The following is a 20741-nucleotide window of genomic DNA, read 5'->3' on the forward strand; positions in this document are numbered from 1 at the left end:
GATTTTGATGTGCTCCTTGCTCACCTGCTCTGCGAGAGAGCTTATGGTTTGTGTTGACAATGTGGAACCTGCCTGCCATGCAACTAGGCAGCATTCCCCAGGTGCCTGCCCGCCTCCCTACATCAAGGCTGACTATGATGTGATGCCTCTAATGCTCTTGCTTCCAACCGCCTATGCATCATCCTCATCCTCAAAGTCAGTTTCCCAGTCCTCCCCGCTCATCTCCCTGAATGCGTCTTCGCCAACCGTGTTCTCCTTCACGCACCTCCAAGCGTCTAGCTTGGCGAGATCCAGCGTCCAGATGTCGTCTGTGGGGGCAGGGCGGTGATGCCTGAGTCAGCGAATGGATGCTACCCCCAGCACATGGCAGACGCCAGCATACGAGGGGCTGGGCGCTCCCTCACCCAACACGATGTCGGTGTGCGCAATCTCCACCTGCAGAACCCAGTAAAGCATGGGCGGTGAACCCACCGATCACAAGCACAGTTCATCAACAAGGCTCCCCGGCAACGCCTAGATGAAACCATGCCATATAGCTTCGGCAATGCCATATAGCTTCGTGGCCTTTCACGACTTCGTCCCTGTGCCCGATGCTCACCTGACCACCCAGCATCCACATGATGTTCCGCAGGACGCATAGCATGGGAGCTGCCCGTGCACGTGGCTTGATCATATCTTGTGCATCAAGGTCAATGCCGTAGGTGGCAGGGCTGTATAGCAGCTCGCTGATCTCGCCACCCAGGCGGTAAGTCTTGTATGCCTGCAGTGCACTGGGGTCCAGGGCGGGCGTGCAGTGAAAGAGCTAGGCAAGACAATGCGGAACCGGAACAGCCCAAGCAGGTGCTCGAAATCACGCATTGCCTCGCACCAGGTAAAGCCCACCAATAATCCCACCCCATCGATGGCATGTACCTGGCGAACACGATATCCGCGGAAGTTTGCCTGAATCTTGGCAGCAGCACCATGCACCAGGCCACCCCGGTCTGCCAACATCTTCTGTAGCATGGCATGCATCTCGGGCCTCACGCGCTGTGGCAAACGGATACTGCCTCCGCCGCCGCTGTCCTGCCGCTGCTGCTGCTGCTGCTGGGTGGGGTCGCCGGTGCCGCTACTGGCTGCTGGCTCTTCCATCGCTGCTGCCTCGCCCTTGCCCTTCTTGGGTGGGTGGAGTCCTAGAGGAAACCAGCGCCTGTTCTCTAGATTGAAAGCGTACATGTCATTATACAGCGTTGAGTACAGTCTATCACCCTGCATCCAGCAGAACAGGAATTTTCTTGCGTGTTAGCATTGCCTGCAGCATGTGCTTGCATGTGCAGCATTGCCTGATCCTTATTGCAGCATTGCCTGATTTGCAAAAGCGAAGGCTGCGAAGCATCAATCATCTCAAGTCAGGGTCCCTGCCGCACCTTGCCCTCCTGATCCAGAATGCCGCCAAACAGCACGGCCCGCTTGCGGTGCGTCACCATGCCAAAGGCCGTGCGAGGGTTTGGAACCATGCCTGCACCATGTGGCAGCAGTGCTTTTGTCCTGCCAACCCATTGTGGTACAGCGCGCAACCAGCGACGCACATAGCCGCCCACCTTGCTTTTTGACCCGTTCAAACTCCAAACTCTTGAGATCGAGGCACCAAACTGCAAGAAGCAGACAAGAGTGGTGGAAAGGACGGCGGTTCGGCAGGGAACAGCAGCTGCGCGCCGCCATTGTGGCGCTGAGCAGATCTGCAGCGCACCGTCGTCGTGCATGACACCCTTGCTGTCCTCGTCATCCTCCTCCCCTCTCTGTTTCTTGCGCGGCAGGAAGCTGTCTGCACGGCAGAAGCCCAACAACAGCACAGCACTTAACCTGGATCACATCTGCCTGGCAGGCTCTGGCAGCTAGCTAACATCCGCATGGGATGTCTAGAAGCGTCAACAAACTGGCCAAAGGACATGCCAGTGACACAACATGCTGCCCACCACGCCGCTCGCGCACCCTTGTCCTCCTCCGTCTTTTTCACGCTGTAACCGCCGAATATGAACAGCTGGTCGCCGTTGAGTGCCAGCTGGCAGCCGCCGCGCGGCGCCGGCGCAGTATGCCCGGGTTTGGGCCCCAGAGACGTCCACTTTAGCTCCTCTGTGCAGAAACTCCAAGCATCATTGTAGTACCTGCCAGCAATGCCACCATGCTTGCCCAGCCGTGAGCAATGCGGAGATGCAGAAATGTGAATGCAAGATGCTGACAAGCAGTTGTCAATTGCCAATACACAAGGCAGCAACAATCGTGCAAGTGATCTGCCGAGGCTCTCACTTGGTCTCCTTGCCGTTGTCAAAGAAGCCGCCAAAGAGGAGAATGCGCTTGCCATGCAGTGCCATGCGGTGGCCGCTGCATGTGCCAGAGTGGGTTAAGTAACAGTAACAGTCACGCTTGCTCCTGTTTCAGCCGTCGCAGTAGGTTCCGCCCGTGCCTATTCCCCGACCGCCTGCCGGCCGCCTCGCACCTCCGGGGGCTCGGCCCGCCCTTGCTGGGTATCTGCTCCCAGGTCCAGTCGGCGAGGTTGAGGCGCCACAGGTCTGCATGCAGCAATCTGCATAGTGAGACCAAATGCCTAGAGTCTGAACGTGCCACATCATGATCACGTAACCTCAACACCTACCGCGGTAGTGCCGGAACTTCTCCTGGTTGAGAGAGGTGAACTCGCCGCCCCACACCCACAGCGCCGTTCGAGTGCACACCGCCTGGTGGCTGGTGCGCGGCAGTGGCCTGCGTACCATGGTCAGGCAGCAGTAGTGAATACGCCCACACACGCCCCGGGTGGTCTTTGTGGAGCAAGCGCAGGCAGTGTGCGGTTGCGCGTGTCGCACCCACTGGGGCTCACGACCTGCTTCCAGCTGAGTTTCTCCACATTCAGCACGAACAAATCGGAGTAGACGTGCATCCTGTCCTTGTCGCCGTCATACCTGCAGTAAAACGTTTTGATGATGCTGAAAAAGAAAACCAAACCAAACCAAACCAAAACAAGAAACAGTTGTATACCATTCCCCGCCATACAGCAAGACAAGGTTGTCCTTCTGCAGGAAGGAAGGCAGGCGGCCAGCTTATGGGCAGTTGCTCCTGCATTGTTGGTCTCAAACTGCTGTCAGCAATCGACAACTGCCCGTATTGGCCCCGCGGCGGGCGCCCCGTGCCTGGGATGGGATGGGGGTGAAGGAGGCATAGACGCGGGGCGAGGGCGCGGGGCAGTTCTCCTTGACCTCCACCCGCGTGTGCCGCTCGTCGTCAAGCTTAAATTTTGCCAGCACGGCGTCAATGTCGTCCTCGCCGCCCTGCAACGCAGCATTGGCAGCGTGGGGCTGGCGGTGAGCGCGGTGGTGGTGCCGGGCGGGGGCATGGCAGCGTAGCATTCTTTGCCTGCGCCTGTCGCTCCAAACGCCGCGTCTTCTTCTCCTCGTTCTGTTCAGTTTTCCGTTCTGTCTTGTCTGCTCCGGCCCTGGGCTTCTGTCCCGTCTGTTTCTTCCGCCGCTTGTCTCTGCGGGCGGGGGCGGGCGGGCGGGCTGGTGGCGACCTGGCGGGTGACGAGTGTACATGCGACTTTACATGCGTTTTTCATGTGCAACGCAGTTTGCAACATGGGTGGGCAACAAGGCCGGCGGACAACCAAGGCCGACTTGCACGGCGGGGGAGCACCTGCCGCTCCCCATTTTGCAGCGGGCCGAGTGGTCAGTTGCGCCTGTGGGATTGCCGTGCTGGCGGGCATGAAATTTTTTCGCAGTACATTGCAGTCTGACATTGCAGTACATTGCTCGGCTCTTCCACGCGCCCGACAGCACAACGGGAGCTTCTTCTCGCTGCCCGCTCAGCCTATGGTGTCGTGCCGGCACCACCAGGCATTCGTCCCAGCCAGCCGCGTTCCCGGGGTTCTCCTCGGGCACTCTGCTGCACTTTGCTGCATTCGGCTGAGGAGGCCTGCTCAGGATGCAGCTGCATGACGACGAGCTGCTGAGGCAGCTCGCCTCGGCCTTGGACCTGCACAACCGTGGCTCTACGCTCGTGGCATTTAGTTGGGGCTGCGTTTTGACGCTCACGTGCCTGGCAGTGGTTTACTTCTACCATCGCCACTCGGAGCAGCACAAACAGAAGCTGGAGGCGGCCGCCCACATGGCCGACGCCTCCACCGACCACCTCAGAGCCCTGCTGCGAGACGCGCTGCCGGCGTGGTGAGTCTGTCGTCTTGCTGAAGGCCAGCTGGAGGCAGTCACCCTTCCTGCGCATGAGCGTGCTGCCACCGCATGCACCCACCCCCAACCCACCCCCACCCCCCACCCCCCGAAAACCACCCACCCCCACCGCCACCTGTTGTGCAGGGTACTCGTGCCGGACAGCGCGCGCGTCGAGTGGTTGAATGCTGTCACGCAGCAGCTCTGGCCACACATAGAGCGAGGGGCCACAAAATTCCTGATGGAAGGCAAGCGCCTGGAAGGCCTGCTCAACTCCACCACCTTCTGGCGCCCACGTGTGTTGGCGGATGCCCAGCTGCAGGTCGCTGCGGTGTCTCTCGGGCAGGTGGGAGCCAGCAGCACGTGCTGGGCGCAGCCAGCTTCCCAATCGCTCTGCCTTGGGAGCCGATTGTAGGCAGGCGGTCCACCTGTACTGTGGAGGGGGTGTGGGGACCTTTCCTTGCTGTCCTCACGTTTCTCTGTTGCTCGATGCAGGAGCCGCCGCGCATCACCGGCGTGAAAACATTTCCTCAGCAAGGAGGGCAGGACAAGGAGGTAGGGCGTCACATCCTGAGATTGCAGCTGCTTGATTTGTGTGGTTGATGTAGTGCCGCCGTGGAGGAGGCTGGTGAGGCTGGTGCATTCCTCCAGTTTGGCTGCACCCTTGCAGGTTTTAATGGAGTACAGCTTCGTTTGGAGCTCTAAGCTAGAAGTGAAACTCCTGGTGAAGTTGCTGGGCAAGTGGCAAGGAACCAAGGGCCTGCGTTCGATGCTGTCGTCCGTCACGCGCCTCAAGGCAAGGAAGGGCGCAGCCCAAAGTTGATGCAGCGGGACAGCAGGATGCACAATGGATGCATGCTGGGGGATGCTCGGCGACGTAGAGTGACACCGGTTACAGTCCACCGCCTGCTGTATTCAAGCTGCGGGTTGGGTGCAGGTTGGGGTGTCAAATCTAGTGGCGCGTGGCACCCTGCGGGTGGCCCTTAAACCCCTGCTGGACGAGATCCCCATTGCCGGCGGCATCAAGGTGCCCTGCCTGCATGGCCGCTTGGGGGTTGATGCAGCACTGCAGCTTCTTAACCACTCGAGACTGTTCATGCTTTCAAAGGGATCCGCGCTGTTAGTCCGCCGGTGGTTCCAGGCTGGAACCGACGGACCTAACCTGGGTGGCTGGACTGGGCGCAGGTTAGCTTCATGGGTGCCCCAGACTTCTCTTACTCAACACGAGTGCTGGGAGGTGAGATCATGTCTGCTCGTGGTTGAGGCAAATTTCTCGATCGATTGATAGATTGTCTGCAACTGTCCCTCCCGACAGGGAACCCATACCTGGTCCCTGGAATCAGCCAATTTGTGGATTCCTTTGTGCGAGACAGGCTTCTGACACCCCTCAACTTTCCTGACGGTGAGCTTTGAAGCCAGGCTGCTTATCCTGCTGGTCCCTCAGCAGGCTACAGTGGCCCCCGCTCACCCTTGCATTCACATGCAGGATTCACTTACGACCTGGTCACTCGCAGCGTGGCATTACAGGAGCAGCCAGAGGGCCTGCTGGAGGTCACAGTGGTTGAGGCAACGGGCGTGCCACGCATGGACACATTTGGCAAGGTGCTCAGGGGTGGGCAACATTGCACTGGCTTCCAGCAGCCAGGCCATGCATGCTGGCCGGAGTTTGATCCTGTATTGCTGCCGTTGCCTGCAGTGCGACCCTTTCTGTAACCTGTGGGTGCGTGAGAGCCACAAGCTGCGCACCACCGTGAAGAGCCGAACACTGAAGCCCGTGTGGAAGGAGAGCTTCACTTTTATGGTCCACTCGACCCAGCACCAGGAGCTCACAATGGCCCTTTATGACTCAGGTGCTGCGGTGCTAGAAACTGAGAGGGTTCAGGTGCTGCCGAGCACAGCACAAACGCGAGCTTGCACAGCAGCAACTCGGTGGCTTGTCCTTAATCAACGGTGGTCCACACTGTGTTGTCTCCCCCGCTCCTTGAACTGCAGACTTTTGGAGCGAGGACGATCTCATCGGCCGCGTGTCGCTGCCGCTCACTGTGCTAGACCTTACGCCAGGTGCCGTGAATGACTACTGGCTGCCGGTGCCACGCGCCGGCACGAGCAGAGGCGAGGCAGAGGAGGGCAGCATGCATCGGCGTAAGCACACTGTTCGGATGATGAGCAACGGGCCCCATGGCAGCTCAGCAGCTAACGAGCAGGATCTGGGCTCCTGGCCCTCGACCGTCAGCGGCAGGGACGACACTGCCGTCTTCGCCACCGGCAACCTACCGCGGTCGACGTCCTCCCCTTTTGCTGCGGCAGCCGCCAACGCCGGAGTGGCAGCGGCAGATGGGCGGCGGGCGGCGCCATTCTCACGTTCCTCGCGGTCACCAGGGCCGCCCGAGAGGCAGCAGTCCACTGCCAGCGGCAGCAGCATGGCCACAGTGTGGTCGCAGCAGTTGCGGCAGCTGGCTGCCAACCCGCTGGAAATGCTGCGGTCCAAGCGTTGCATGCTGCACATCACCGCCTCCTACTTCCCGCTCACCGACCAAGAAATTGCGGCGGTGGCCAAGGAGGCGGGCAGGCAGCAGCGGGGGGAGGCGGAGCCGGCGACCTTAAGCAGCTCACTGGGGGGGGCATCACGTCTGCTGCGCAGGTGAGAGGATTGTGACGGAGAGCCTGTCCTGGGTGCTGCACTGCATTGCTACTAGACTTGATCGGTCGGTTGGAGCCTTTTTGTCCCGTGTGGTTGCAGCGGAATATTGTACGTCTGGTTGGACAGGGCCACAAACTTGAAAGCAAAAACGGGCTTCACGAAAAGAATGTGAGTGCAAGGGGGAGAAGAGCGGGGTTGCCCTCTTTTGGGGTGGGGCGACGGACCGGCAGCAGAAACAAAGTGTTTCTTTGCGTGCCTGCAGGAAGGTCAATGTGCGCGTGGGATCCATTACCAAGACGACAGAAAGGGGCAATGTGCGCGGCGGCATTTGCCTCTGAAGTACGAACCTGTGCAGGCGCTTTGTGGCTCGCTGAGCTCACTTGCGTCGTGCTGCCTGCAGGTGAAGCTGCAGCACCGCGCGAATCCTGTTTTCGAAGAGATGGTCGAGCTGATTGTGGACGGCGACACGGCGCAGCGCAGCAACACGCTGATCCACATTGAAATAGTCACGGAGCACCTTGTGCGCCACCCCTCTTTTCAGGTTGGGCTGGCGATGTGCTGCGGCTGTTGACTTGCCAGCTGCCTGACTGCGCCCCTCCTGCCTGTATCGACGAGCCACCGCCTGCCTGCCATCCATGAAAATCTGGATTCAATGATGCGCAGGGGAGAGTGTCCATCCCGCTGGGAGAGGTGATCAAGCAGCGGCGCTGGCGAGACACGTGGCAGCTGCAAGACGCGGAGCGGGGCAGCATCACCCTGGAGCTCTCTTGGCTCAGCGCACTCGCCATGTGACAGCAGGCAGGGCATGCTGAACGAGTGCAGTTTTGCACGATTTCTGATTTTGACCAACCGCAGAATTGTTGTGTGGGGTGCCTGCGGGACTTCTCTGTGGGCCGTGCTGAGCAGCGCCTTGGCGTGCCTCTTGTGGCCAGTGGCAAGACCAGGCTGTGGGAAGCTGTGCCCAGCTGTGGCAAAACCAGTTGTGGGCACCACAGGCCAGCTTCGCGGGGCCCCACAGCACAACCAACACCCGCCGGATGTCAGGCCTTCCACGGGTTGTTGGGCGGCGGCGGCGGCTGGCGGCTCGCATCCAGCCCCCCCGGCAGAGGCCGCCTGGAGACCAAGCAGTGCAGACCACTTGCGAGAATCCAGAGTTTCCAGGTCTGAGAAATGGCCCGCGTGGCAGGACATGAAATGTCAGAAATCTCTCCTGCAGGGCCCCGCTCCTCGTTGCGTGCACTCTCAGCAACCATTGGTTGGTGGGTTTTGCTCTCTGTTCGCAGAAGGGACCCCGCGGCCCCAAGCCGTATATGGCCGCGCGGTGCCCGGCCTCGCGGACGCTGCTGGCAGTCGTCTATGCGACAGTCCTCTATGCGACATGCACAGCACGCCTTGCAGCAGGTGGACTGGGGCGGCTGCCGACACCATCTGGGCCAAACCGTTGTGGGCTGCTCTTACTCGCGCGGCGCAATCCGCCAGCAATGTCCAGCGGGCGGGTGTGGTGCGGCCGTCGCACGCTGCGCTCAGCTGTCGGTCGCCACGCCTTGCGGTCCGACGCCCGCCCCTGCGCTGCCCGCTGTCGCAGGTAAAGCGGGCACATCTTGCCCAACGGCCAAGAAGTTTCTGACATGCGTTACGCCACAGTGGACAATGCCAAACATGGCCAACGTCATCCTCAACTCGAACACGCCAGCGCTCACCGTGCTCGATTTTCCGGGCAACGTCGACCTGCGAGCCATTTTGCCTTGGAATGATGGCGTCACCCTGTGAGTGCTGGCACCGCGCTGCCAGTGTCACTGCACGGCGCGAGCGATAGTTGTGTTGAAGTACAATCCCTGCTGGTTCTGCTGCGCAGAACTTACCGACGCACCAACCACAGCATTTATCAGTGCCAGGTGCCGATCTTCCCCGGCTACCAGCTGATGAGCTACGCCAGCAAACCTGCATCGCGATATCACAGCATGTTCATCACCTGCCCCCGCTCGCCAATGTGGACTGGCCGTCAAAACTACTATGTGACGGGCGCGTTTCGCAAGTGAGTTGAATGACGCAGGCTGGAGGCAGGATCCGGGCAGGAGGCAGCCGGCGGCAGGTGGAATTCATAGCAGGCTGGCGGCGGCAGGCTTGTGGGTAAACGGCGCAAGGGGTGCAGGCACGGCAGGCGTTCTGCAGTATGCTGCGCATGGCATTCCTGCTGGGCCCAGCGCCGTGGCACGGACATCAGCAGACATTGCCAGGGCACCACCCTTACCTCTGCGTCTCATGTCCTGCAGTGTGTCGTCACTGAGCAAGAGGGCGATTAAGGGCCTGCCGCAGCTGCAGGCCTGGAAAACCTTCTACATGCCCGTTGCGCGCCATCTGAGCATGTGCCTCACGATCAACCCCTGCCTTATGAATGGTGCGCGCTGGCGGCACCACCGCTGTTGCGGGTTGCCATTGGTGCCAGCAAGCGGGTGGCGCACCGTCCTCGTCTTTGCGCGAGTGCCGCTGCTCGACGTGATGCCTCGCGCTGCCATCTCCCTTGCAGTGTTTCTGGGCATTTCCAACCTGCAAAAATGGGTCAACGTGCAGGCGCAGGGAGCATCAGTGGAGATCTTGCTGCAGGAGTATTTTTACTCATTCGGCGTCAACACTCTACCGCCGGCCTGGCGGACTGCCACCACCAGCTTCTGGCTCATGGATCCTTCGGCGTTCAATTTCACCGGTGCGATCTTTGCTTTGACCTCATGGCCTGCTGAACCATGTGACATCACACGTGCAGCTTGCACTGAAGTGTCCCCTTGTTTGCAGATCGCAGCCGGCTCACCACTCCTCCATCTCTTTGTTCCTTCTCTCTGCCTGTAGGGTGGTGGTATCCTGTGGAGCAGCTCACGATCTCCACTGGCCGCACGTATGTGAAAGGACGCCTCAATAGCATGGGCAGCAACACTGTCACGATGCCCTGTGCCACGCTGGACCTTGGGGGCCAGAGCACCGCGTGGGTCCTCTGGCGGGATGACAGCAGAGTGGCGGTGTCCTACCAGCTGGCGGCGGCACCAAACATCCGACTCTGGGACAAAATAGACCTCACCCTCTGGTGCGCTAGCTGCTGGCGATGCCGTATCTCCAACGGCTGCTGGTTGCCTGGCGGGCGGGCTGGGGGTGCGTTGCTTGGCAAGCCCGTCAGGAATGCCACCCGCTACCTTGAACTGAATGCAGGAGCGCCGGCGGGGCGAAATTTAAGAATGTGCAGCTGCTGACACGCAGGCCCAGCTGTCAGTTCTGGCTGAATGGTCCTGTGGAGAATGTGCCGCTATGGCGCATCATTGGTCAGATCCCCGCCCTAGGCTCCATCATGGAGCGTGTCTACAGAGATCCCGGCTCAAGCACAACCGACAAGAATAGGGTTGCCTCCATCGATGTTTACCTGGCTGGCACCAATGGCGTCTCCGTTCGGCTGGGCATGCAGGCCGGCACCTACAGGCTGACCTCGGCGGTGAGGAGGGGAATGGTGCTGCTGCGGCTGGCGAGTCAATGGCATGCAGCTGGGCTGGGCTGCTGGGCATGCTGCTGTGCACCAGCAACGCATTGTCACACCCACACTGCAGGCACAACTGCGCACTGGGCAGAAAGTGATCAAGTCCCCGCATGTCCTCATCTTCACGGTGAGTGCGGTCACACCGCCCTGCAGCCCCTTACCATAGTGTCACCCCAAGCTTCCTTTGTTGGGGCGCTCATGGCTGCTTGTGCAATGCTGCAGGCCGCGTTCGACGCCGACACCTTCAACAGCGGCGTCACGCTCGAGCAGGGCACCACAACCACACCAATCCATTTCTGCTCCACTGTGGACGACTGCCCACAAGAGTATGAGTACTGTGACGAGATCGAAGGTGTATGCCTCCCGCTGGAGGACTTTACAACCACTGCTGCAGCAGCAGCCAGCGTGAGTGCGGCGGCAATAGTTGCCAACGTCCAGCCAGCCAAGGGCAGCCTGCTCCTTGGCGAGCTGTGCAGCAGCCGGGAGCAGTGCAGCTCAGGGCTGCACTGTTTCAACGGACATTGCGCAGAAGGGGCATGAGGCAGGCGTGCCGTCAAGGGTAGAGACGTTTCTTGATGCCTAAACACCACAACGTTGCTGTCGTGAGGGATGTACTTTTGACCTGAGGCTCCCATGCTGTGGCGTTGTTACCCATCTGCTGTAAGTACATTCAAAGAGCCCCAACTTTGCTCTCGCTCACTGCTTGGTGCGGGGAGTGACTCAATACAGATTATCATGGCTGCTTGGAGCAGGCAAGCCGCAATCAAAGCCCCACCTGCAGTGCTATCGCCGCGGCTTCTTGCCGCCGCCACCCCCGCCACCCTTGGATTTCCGCTTCCGTGCAAACTCCTCATTGCCACCGTCATCTGAGAAGCTGCGCTCCCGGTCCTCCGCCGCCGCCTGCTCCTCCAGCTCGTCCCAGTCCAGGCCTGCAGGCGGGCAGGTGCAGGATGGTAAGGGAAAATGCGCAAAACAGAGCATTCCATGGCATGCCACTTATCGGCTATGCCACCATGGAGCATCATGCATCGAACCACACAATCACACCTACCCCACTGTGCCCCTTGCTCACTCACCCGCCTCCTCATCAGACTCCGCTTCGTACTCGCTCTCCTCCTCGCCTTCGCTCACCATCGACGCATCCTCGCTGCTTGCATCCTCCTCACTCTCGCCGCCCGCATCGCTGCAGCAGGGCGCCAGCTCATGCCAGGCAGCAGCACCCCAAGCAGCGTCAGAGCCTGCAACTGACCAGCTCGGGGGTGCCTGCCAAACACTAGCAGCAACAGTCCTGCCACACGACTCGGTGGCTGGCCCACGCCGTCAGCGCACCTGGGTGCAAAGTCGCTCTCCTCCTCGTCTCCCTCCTCCTCGCTATCGCTCTGCTCCGCGTCCAAGAAAGACCAGCCGCCGTCCTCAATGAAGCCCTCTGGGTCCTACAGCCAGCGAATACAATACAACTGGGGCCAGCTGGGCGCTCCAAGCCAGTTTTTCTGCAACGCCGACCAGCACAGGTAGGAACACGTGTCCCGACCCCTCTGTCGCCCTGTCACCCACCTCCTTGATGGACTTGAGGATGTTCTTCCAGTTGAGGTTGACCTTGGACTCGTAGTACTTGATTTCAATGCTGGTCAGCCAGTCCTGCAGGACATGACATACATGGTATGTGTGTTGAAGGTGGGGTGGGGTGGAGTGGGGCTGGGGATCAGTTGGGCGCCCCAGCGACCAGGACTCATTGGAAGGGGTGGGGCCCTGGCACAACACATGAGGACAGCACAAGAGTGCGGCCTGGGCCCCTAGCTGCGCGCCTTGATGGTGTCCAGCGAGGTGGAGGGGATGGAGTCGATGCGGCCCACATCCCGGTTCAGGTCCTTCCAAATGAACACCATGTCAAAGTTGCGCAGGTTGAAGCCCACGCGCTCCAGATTGACCAGGTTGACCTCTGCACGTGGACGGAGCGGGGTAGCAGCTGGAGGCAGATACCACCAAATGACTGCCAACAGCAGCTTGCAAATTACCCTCGCCTCCAGCGGCGCCCTGCCCCGCCTGCCAGCGCCAGCTGCGGCCTCTCACCCCCCAGTGTGATGACCGTGAAGGGCATCTCTGTCAGTTCCACCAGGCAGTTGACGGTGGGCATTATGAAGGAGTTGGTGCGGTGGGGCACGCCGTGGAAGCCCAGCTCCCGGAAGGGCACCTCAAACTCCAGGTTGAGATCGCTGCAGGCAGCGAAGGGGTGCAGCGTGGAACAGGGTTGTATGCGGAACAAGTGTAAAGCAGACCAGCAGGCAGTCCAGCACTATAGCAGCCATTGCTGCAGGCAGGCACTGTAGCTGGCCTGGCTGCGTTCCAGCCCCTGTCTCTCCACCTCTGTCCTCACCCATAGTCTCGCTCCCAGATGTCCTGCTGCACACGCTTCACAAACTGGTTGAACTGGCGATTGATCTGGTTGCGCCGCTCCCGCTCCCGCTGCTCCTCCTCAATTTCATCAGGGTCATACCTGCGCGGGCAGCATGCAGCATGCGGAGGGAGGCCGTGGAGCGCAGCGCACAGCGCAAAGGCCATGGCCGCAAGCCTGGGCTTACACATGCCAGCTTGAGCCAGAGCCAAAAACCTCGACTCACATGGACCGCCGCCCTGCATCCAGCGTCTGCACTGAGTCCATGACCTCTGTGTAGAACTGCACGTCGTTGGTCTTCTTCTTGCCCACCATGATGGGGTTGACCAGGTGGAAGTGCACCAGCGCAATCATCTCGTTGTCGGCAGGCTGGAAGAAGGCATGCTTGATGTTGCTGCCGAGCAGGGGCCGGGGAGCGCGGCAGCAGGGGCCGAGGCCTCAGCTCATTGCCAAGCCAGCAAATTAGGAAACAAGCTCCCCTGCCCTCACCGGTACATGATGTCCAGCTCCTCCCCCTTGGGCGAGGTGTAGCGGAAGCCGTTAAAGTGCGCCTCCAGCGTGCCCGTCACCTTGCGCCCCTTGCCGCCAAATGCCGGCCGGATCCACACATCTGGCAGCGCGTACACGCGACCCTGCGGCAGAAGAGGCAGGGCTTGGGACGGTGATGAGATCTTGTGCTGGGCGGTGCCGTTGGCATGCCACATGCAGATGGATCATCCCACCTGCACCATGGTGCCATCTGCCCAGTCCGTCACTGCTGCCCCCCCCTTCAGAGGCCCTCTCCTCCCCCCTTGCACACCTTGCCGCGCACGAGCTTCTCCTGCTGCACGAGCGTGGCGCGCTCCGCCCGCTCCTTGTCTCGCTGCATCACCGCGCTGCGCAGCGCCTTTATCTCCTGCACCACCTTTGCGGCATGGCGGATGTCGGAGGAGCGGAAGGAGAGCTCCTTGAGGATGGCAGCCTGGGGGTGCTTGGCGCACGGCTCATATGCGCCACTGAAGTTAAAGTTGAGCCGGATATAGGCATGCTCGCCATCCTGCGAAGGCAAGAAAGGAGGCACTCAGGTTGGCAGGCATATGGGAGAGCGCGTGGCGCCAATGGCAGCAGCAGCTGCTGAACAGGGGTGTGCTGGTACACGCGGCACTAGGCAGGCAGTGTGGCACCTGGTTGTTGGAGGCATTGCGCACGGTGAGGATGTGGAAGGGCACGAGCTGGCCATAGATGGGCACAAGCACACACTCGGCGCGGTGGTCCACCTGGTGCCAGGACACAAATGGATGAACAGATCAGCAAGGAGGGCTTTAAACCGCATTTGCGTCGTGTGGGATGCCTGGGTCTCCCCCGCACCTGCACCGTTAGGCTGTTGTTGTGTTGCATGTCTGTCACGCTTCGGTAGGCCTGGATGTCGGTGATCTTACGGCCAACGCCGGAGCCGGCGCCGCCCCCTGCGCCGCCCTTGCTCAGCATGTCCAGCGTGGCCTGGTTCACGCGCTGCAGCAGGTCCTCCTGGTTCTCCTTCTGCCGCCGCCTGCAGGTGGCATGTCAGCAACGGCAGGTATGCTGCCTTGCAAAGAAGTGGCTGCTGCAAAGAAGAGGCTGCTGATGGGGGCATAGCAGCATTTCAACAGCGGGCAGGCTGGGAAGCAACCCGACACCAGCCCCCACTGTCCCACGCTCGCACCTCTCCTCCTCTCGGGCCTTGAAGTCGACATGCTCTGTGCGTGCCGACTTGCGCATACCCACCTCCGCCAGGGCCGCCACATCATCCTCCACCTCCACAACCTCCGCCTCATCCTCACCGCCATCCTGCAACGAGCGCAGCAGGGGAGGCAACAGCAACACACGCAACAGCGAGTGTTGTGGTAAGACAGGCGGACTTCCCGCCCCCATCCTAACTCTCCCAGCACCCGCAATTCACATGCAAGCCCAGCCAGGACCACCCCCCCTCGGCCGCCCACCTTGAGATAGTAGGCCACCTCCTTCCAGTCCTTGGGGGCCAGCGTGGTGGCCACATCAGGCGGCGCGCCTCCCGGCTTGCACACCACCGTGTCTGCCACCAGCATCGCGTAGCTCTTGCCTGCATCGCTTTCTGCATCCTCACGCATTAGGCCCGACACGCCTGCACGGAAAGACGGCGAGAACTGAGGTGCAGTGCCGAAAGTAGAGCCCAAGAAAAGCCTTGGACTCCTCGCTCCTAATCACCACTGGCACCTGCCGCATGGCACTGCACATCCAACCAACTTGCGCCGCGGCTCACCCACGGCCACGTTGAAGGTCATGCCTGCCTTGACAGGCTTAGAATTGGAGGTGTTAAGCTGCTGTGTGGTGTCGCGCAGCTCCAGTCCAATGGCAGTGCCCACATTCTTGGTCAGCTTGTCAACCAGCGCGTCCTGACCCTTGGCCTGCAGGTGGTGCAGCGCCGCAGGACACAGCAGGGGGGAGGCTGAGCTTTTCAGCTTTTTGAACAACAGAAGGGCTATCGGATGCCAACCAGTGACATGGGCAAGTGGCCCTGACATGCATCCTAGCTGGCATGCTCACTGCAGGCCGCTGGCGCCCATCTTGCCATGCAGAGCACCTTGAGTGTCTCGACCACCGCTTCGTAAGCCGCTGACATCGGCGCCCCCTCCACCAGCGCTGCAACGGCGGCGGCCTGCGCCTCCTGCAGGGCTGCGTACTCTGCCTCCTGCTGCTTGGAGGGGTCCACAAAATAGGTCCGCGCCACATTTGCACAGTACGAGGCATACCTGCAGCAGCAAACAAGTGGCAGGTAATGGGACGGCAAGGTAGGGAGAAGGAGAAGGGTGCACAACTGGTGCGGCGTGTCCATCCGTACACCGCCTGCCTCCCACCCACCGTGCGCCCAGGCTGCACACAATGACTCCATAATGGATGTGCGTATCCTTGGAGGCAGAGGCCAGGCGCAGGTCGTAGTCGCCGCCTGATTGCACCAGCGGCGGGTAGGCGATGTCAACAGAGTCCGCCTGCAGTGTGATGGCAGCACAGACAGGGGCAGCAAGGGAAAGGGCAGCACAGAGGAGATGGGGTAGGTCAGTGGGCTGTAAAACATCTGCAAACATGTCGCAGCCGCAGCGTGCCAGGCAGGCAGGTAAGGCAGCAGGGCAGCAACCACACTGGCAACACGGTTGCCAATGTCATGTCCTGCTGCCCTCCCATCTCAACCCGCCCCGACCAGTGCAGCCCACACCTTGAGCTTGATCTCCATTTTGCTTGGCTCACTGATCACCTCCTCTATCTTGTCTGCAAGCTTGCTGTGCCGCACCTTCTTTTCCTCGTCGATGATGCCTGCCGCGGGTGGAAGGGGAGGCAGGCAGCAGAGCGAAGGAGCGCGTTGAGGGAGGCACCCGATGGGCTGCCACCCGGCCCTGCCAGGCAGCAGCGCCAGTGGCACTTGCCTCTTCCCGGACCCTGTGCTTGCTGCATTGCCCCAAGAACCCACACGCTGCCTCCCACATGCCTCCTTGCTCACTCACCCTCCAGCTGCGGCACCGCAAACTTGGTGAGCGCGTTGGAGACAAGGTAGGCCGCCTTGCGCACATTCTTGGCCTCCTCGTCATCCTTGGGGGACAACAGTGCCGCCAGGTCGGCAGCCATGTCGCTAGTGGCCAGCCCCGACCCCGCCACCGCCGCCAGCCAGGCCTCTGGCACCGCACCTTGTGGCTTCTCCTGCAGCAGCAGCAGCGGCGGGTTCTTGCTGTTGCTCCACTGCAGAGCCAATTTGGCCTTCCCAACCGCCGACCACCGACTGGGCCCACCCGTTGAGTAGTGAGAAAGCCGGCCGAGGGGCCCACCCCCAACCCTCGGAGGCAAGCACCCTCTGCTAAGCACCTTGGGCAGGGTGCCGATGACGGGGGTGTCAGCAGAAGCCTTGCAGGCTGCCAGCAGCGCCTCGATCTGTGTTGAGCCATCCTCCTTCTTGGGCTTGGGGTGCAGCCGTAGCGTGACGCCTGCTGCAGCGCATGCGTCGCTGAGCTGCGCCAAGATGTCCGTCTTCTTGGGCCCCGCCATAGCGTGCAGCTCTGATTTTGTGAACACCAGGATCGTCTCTGCAAGGCGCAGCCGAAGCGATCGCAGCAGCGCGGGTGCCAGTGGGCGGAGCCGCCGCCGGTCGGCTGCTCACCAAGCCAAAATCCCCTGCCGCTGGACTCACCTGTAAACTCATAGCCCAGCAGCCACAGATGCAGGCTGGCAGATTTGGTGTAGGTGATGGCCTCAGTGACGGACCCCACAGCCACCGCAAGGGCGCTGGCATCGGGCCACAGCCCCCCTTCCTGCATGCTTTACCCGCTCCCCGGCGTCAAACGTGAGTGGCTAGGAGGATTTGGGGGTCTCGCAGCGCTGCAAGGCTTGATCACAGGTGCTCACCCGCCATCCATCGTAGAGCGCCTTCAGGCGTGTCTGAAATTTTCCTGTGTCGATGGATACCATCCTGGCTCCTCCACCGGCCCCGACTGGCCGCCTCACGGCCGTGTTCAGTTTGAAGTCACAGCCAGCCCGGCCAATCGCACTGCTTCAGTGCTGGAGGCGCAATTTAATGGATGTGCGGTCCACACACAAAATTCATCAGGTCAGTGCCAGCGAGGCTCTGACTCGCTCCCCTTGGGGATGAAGGGCCACTGCCAGCAGGTCAGGTTGCCGCGCGATGCAGACTAGCATGCGGGCGATGCTTTGAAGCCACCAGATGTGTTAGCCGTGCCCAAGCTCAGGTGCCGCCCATGCGAATTTCATATGACCCAGCCTGCGTCAAGTACCGCACCCTGCAAGACAGGCAGTGCAGCGGGCGGACAGCTTGTGGCAGTCCCTTGGTCGGGGCACCAGCTGCAAATGCGTTGCCGCAAGCCAAAACCCAAGCAAGGGCATCGTGCTACGCACCAGGGCAGCGCCTGGTATCCACTGCGCTCGATGACCTTGAGATACCTAATTTGGATGCCGCTGCAGCAAAGATGGCAGCCAGGCAAGGCTTCAGTGCATGCATGCATGATGCTGCCATCTCAAACCGGGCGCACCAATTCCTGCCGACTCCGACAGGCAGGCACACTACACTTGCCTGACGCTGTAGTAGGGGATCTGCACCGCATGCAGCCAGCAGGCACAATTGGGTGAGAGGTGCGTGACTGTCACCCAACTCCCATAGAACCAGCCAAGCATGTACGCTGCCTGCATGTGTGCCTGTTTCCTCATCATAAGATGCATCCTCCCCTGGCCCCACCAGCGCACCTCAAACTTGACCTTGATGGGTGGCAGCCGCCCCTGCGCCTCGTCCTCCGCTGCCACAGATGGCAGCCCAAACTTACAGCGCAGCAAGAACTCACGACCGCCTGGGAAGTTCTTGATCTTCCACACCAACGCATCCTTCTCAGGTGCATACACTGCGGTGCCCTGCATGGTCGTGCAGCCAGTCCCAATGGCAATGGCAGGTGTCGCAAATGGCAAGCAAAATCCATCCAGCCCTTGGCCTGGCACTTGCCTGCGATGTGCGCACGGTGGGCGAGATGGCGTCTGGCGGAAGCGGCAGCAGGATCTCCACAGACGTCGCGGTGCTGCGCTCCTTGAACTGGCTCCGCGCCTTGACCAAGTACTCAGTGCGGCTGCGGCTGTGCTTGTCCACCTGGCACTCCACCCAGATCAGAGGCTTGATGTTCTGGCTCAGCCGGTATGTCCTGCGGGGTGCGAGGGTGCCAGATGATGCAAGAAGGCAGCAGCAGGACAAGCACCAGCCCTCCTCCTCAAAGGATCCTTTCCAGTCAGGCCAGCTTGCTCACATGAGGTCAAAGGCTCCATCTGGCGGGATGAAGGAGATGGTGCGGTCGCGCTCAAAAGAGGCGAGGCGCACGCACTGGTGGAACTTCATGTCCTCCAGGTCCACAGCCTTCTGCCGCCCCGTGCGCCCCTGGGCCTCAAACAGCACCTTGTCATTCACGCCACACTTGCACTCGGGCTGTGGCAGGGAAGGGTGTGGCAATACAGGTCACGTGAGGCGCTCAGGAGGAGCCAGGCCATAAGGAGACAGCTAGGTGCATGTCCTCTTTGTTGCATTTGAATGGCAGATCTCAACCGCCCGCCCAACAGCTGCACTCACCATGCCGCTGAGGTACGCGCGCATCTTGAGTGCGCCCACCACCTCACTGCGCACGACGGTGCCGTTGCTGTTGACCAGCAGGTTGACACTCTCCACCACATCCAGGAACACCTCGTTTTTCTTGTAATACAGCCCCTCCTGCCTCCAAGACACCGCGTTGGTGACCGCCATGGGTGGCCGCGCCTGCACCGCCAGCCGGTGCGCATCGGTCTTGATGTACTCTGAGAGGATCTTGGCCTCGGTGAACTGCGGGTGGGCAGTGGGGGTGGTGCAGGGGCAGCACAGAAGCATGCGCTTATTGGCAGCAGCCCGCCTCTCCAAGCCACAGGTGATGGACACGGCGGGCAGCAACTTGTACAACCCCTACCGCAGCACGTGAGCCGAGGCAGGCGGCGCCAGGCAGCTTCTGCGGCCCTTTGATTGCTTTGTTTAAAAAGTAGCAATTTATCAGCAAAAGAGAAGTGGCTCAACTTGCCTGAAAAAGTCCAAAGTCCAACACCTCATCCAGCAGCTCGTATGCGATCACAAAGTTGTCACGCAGCGACTCCTCCTCCAGCTGCAGGGCAAGCGGGCAGTAGCGGCATGACTTCTCCATAAACCCAGACCCCTGTTGCATCCCAGCAGACCCTGCTTGCCTCGTGGAAGTAGTGCTTGAAAATCTCTATGAGCTTGTGCAGGAAGACGAGCGTGGCGGCAGCGTTGACATTGGCCTTGGTGACCGCCAGCACGTACAGGTTGGAGTACTGGACATACACATAGCTGAGGTTACCATCTAGCAAGATGGGCGCCGCGCCGCCCGTCTCCTCCAGCTCATTCAGCTTGGCCATGAAGCGCTCCGCCACCTTAGCCAGCGGCACATCACCCCTACAACTCGCGGGGGGGGAGGTGCATGTGATGAGTTTGAAATGCACGGAGGTTCAGCAATCCCCTGACCCCCTGGGTTAATCACCTGTAGTCACGCTGCAGCACCGGTTTCCCCCGTGCATCGAGGAACAATAGCGCACTGAGGGCGGGCATAATGCCAGGGGGACCTCGAGCCCTGGCAGGTTGTGTGTTTTGTTTGATGTCCTCCCTACTTGAAAGTCGCTTGTGCTCAGGCAGTCGTTTGCCCGAGCGGTGGCTGCGACCGCCGCCGCTGCCGACAGGCGCAGTGCAAGGGGGACTGGTACAACTGTGCGCCGTGAATAGGACACCCTGCCAACTTCACGACAGGTGTGGAGCGGCTAAAACAGCGCGAAACTATCGGTGGACCCGCGACAGGCGATCTCTGCTATCAGAATGTTGGCAGTTTTCACAACTGTGTGCCGTAAATCGGGGCTGGCCCGCACGCCAGCAGGCGGACAGAACGGGTGGCCAGAACAGGCGGTCAAGACGTGACAGGGCTGGAGAGGAGAGAACGTCAGCGGCCCGCGCCCTCTAAAAAGCCTAAAGGAACTCTTTAGACACGGTAGATCGAGGTCAAGGCAGTCGGGCAGTACGTGCTGACGTACTGGGAGCCCGAAATTTTCAGACAGATCCTGCAGCTGCGGGCCGAGAAACTGTTTGGATTGCTTACATGTGGAGTGCCCTTTGAAGGAGGGGCGAGCTGCATCGTGCGGCCAGGTGCTCAGCCGCCGCCAGATGATACCGTCAGCTTGGCGGGCTTCCAAGTGCGCGCCAGGCGGCACCACGATACAATCTTCTTCGGCTTGCTCTGGGGTGGCTTAATCAGTACCCCCTCCACTTCTTGTTTCCAGCTCAGTCGCCGCTTCTTCCTAACCATCGACCTGCCACCATCATCCAACTCCACGGCCAACAACTCTGGTTCTCTACCCACCACCGCTGCCTTCTCTGCTTCCGCTTCGCCTGCTTGCTCGGCGCTGATCGGACCATGGCCATCCTGTGCTGCTCCATAGCTA

The 20741-nt window shown here is 60.7% G+C and overlaps 4 protein-coding genes across 4 annotated transcripts; 1 reads left to right on the plus strand and 3 right to left on the minus strand.

Moving 5' to 3' along the window:
- Positions 1–1182: 1182 nt before the first annotated feature.
- On the minus strand, positions 1183–3380 carry CHLNCDRAFT_19775 (hypothetical protein; the record flags this gene model as incomplete). The annotated part of the gene is made up of 10 exons (XM_005850722.1): positions 1183–1248; positions 1407–1498; positions 1581–1631; positions 1945–2144; positions 2287–2361; positions 2477–2549; positions 2633–2739; positions 2841–2920; positions 3003–3044; positions 3198–3380. Coding segments are annotated over 10 exons (969 nt in total), but the record flags the coding sequence as incomplete, so codon positions are not given.
- Positions 3381–4132: 752 nt separating this feature from the next.
- On the plus strand, positions 4133–9732 carry CHLNCDRAFT_56823 (hypothetical protein; the record flags this gene model as incomplete). The annotated part of the gene is made up of 18 exons (XM_005850424.1): positions 4133–4193; positions 4341–4539; positions 4689–4748; positions 5131–5220; positions 5379–5430; positions 5509–5595; positions 5680–5795; positions 5890–6043; positions 6186–6834; positions 6934–7002; positions 7097–7148; positions 7235–7375; positions 8118–8235; positions 8420–8600; positions 8690–8869; positions 9108–9232; positions 9362–9399; positions 9679–9732. 18 exons carry the CDS (start codon positions 4135–4137, stop codon positions 9730–9732), a joined length of 2424 nt encoding a protein of 807 aa, XP_005850486.1.
- A 1402-nt stretch (positions 9733–11134) lies between these two features.
- Positions 11135–17041, minus strand: CHLNCDRAFT_140286 (hypothetical protein; the record flags this gene model as incomplete). The annotated part of the gene is made up of 21 exons (XM_005850723.1): positions 11135–11280; positions 11428–11534; positions 11681–11784; positions 11906–11989; positions 12205–12290; positions 12422–12564; positions 12726–12845; positions 12970–13137; positions 13233–13375; positions 13543–13779; positions 13907–13999; positions 14091–14271; positions 14425–14549; positions 14702–14862; positions 15001–15145; positions 15322–15490; positions 15600–15727; positions 15952–16049; positions 16238–16430; positions 16593–16810; positions 16915–17041. The coding sequence occupies 21 exons, from the start codon at positions 17039–17041 to the stop codon at positions 11135–11137; spliced, it is 2976 nt and encodes a 991-aa protein (XP_005850785.1).
- Positions 17042–17281: 240 nt separating this feature from the next.
- CHLNCDRAFT_29685 (hypothetical protein) lies at positions 17282–20106 on the minus strand. The gene is made up of 10 exons (XM_005850724.1): positions 19793–20106; positions 19470–19707; positions 19343–19393; positions 18844–19137; positions 18527–18702; positions 18232–18424; positions 17982–18143; positions 17812–17831; positions 17637–17696; positions 17282–17521 (listed from the first exon to the last, which is right to left on the minus strand). The coding sequence occupies exons 1-10, from the start codon at positions 19858–19860 to the stop codon at positions 17467–17469; spliced, it is 1317 nt and encodes a 438-aa protein (XP_005850786.1). The 5' UTR covers positions 19861–20106; the 3' UTR covers positions 17282–17466.
- Between the last annotated feature and the right edge of the window lie 635 nt (positions 20107–20741).

This window comes from Chlorella variabilis, assembly GCF_000147415.1.
Source record: "Chlorella variabilis unplaced genomic scaffold CHLNCscaffold_3, whole genome shotgun sequence".
NCBI lineage: Eukaryota > Viridiplantae > Chlorophyta > Trebouxiophyceae > Chlorellales > Chlorellaceae > Chlorella > Chlorella variabilis.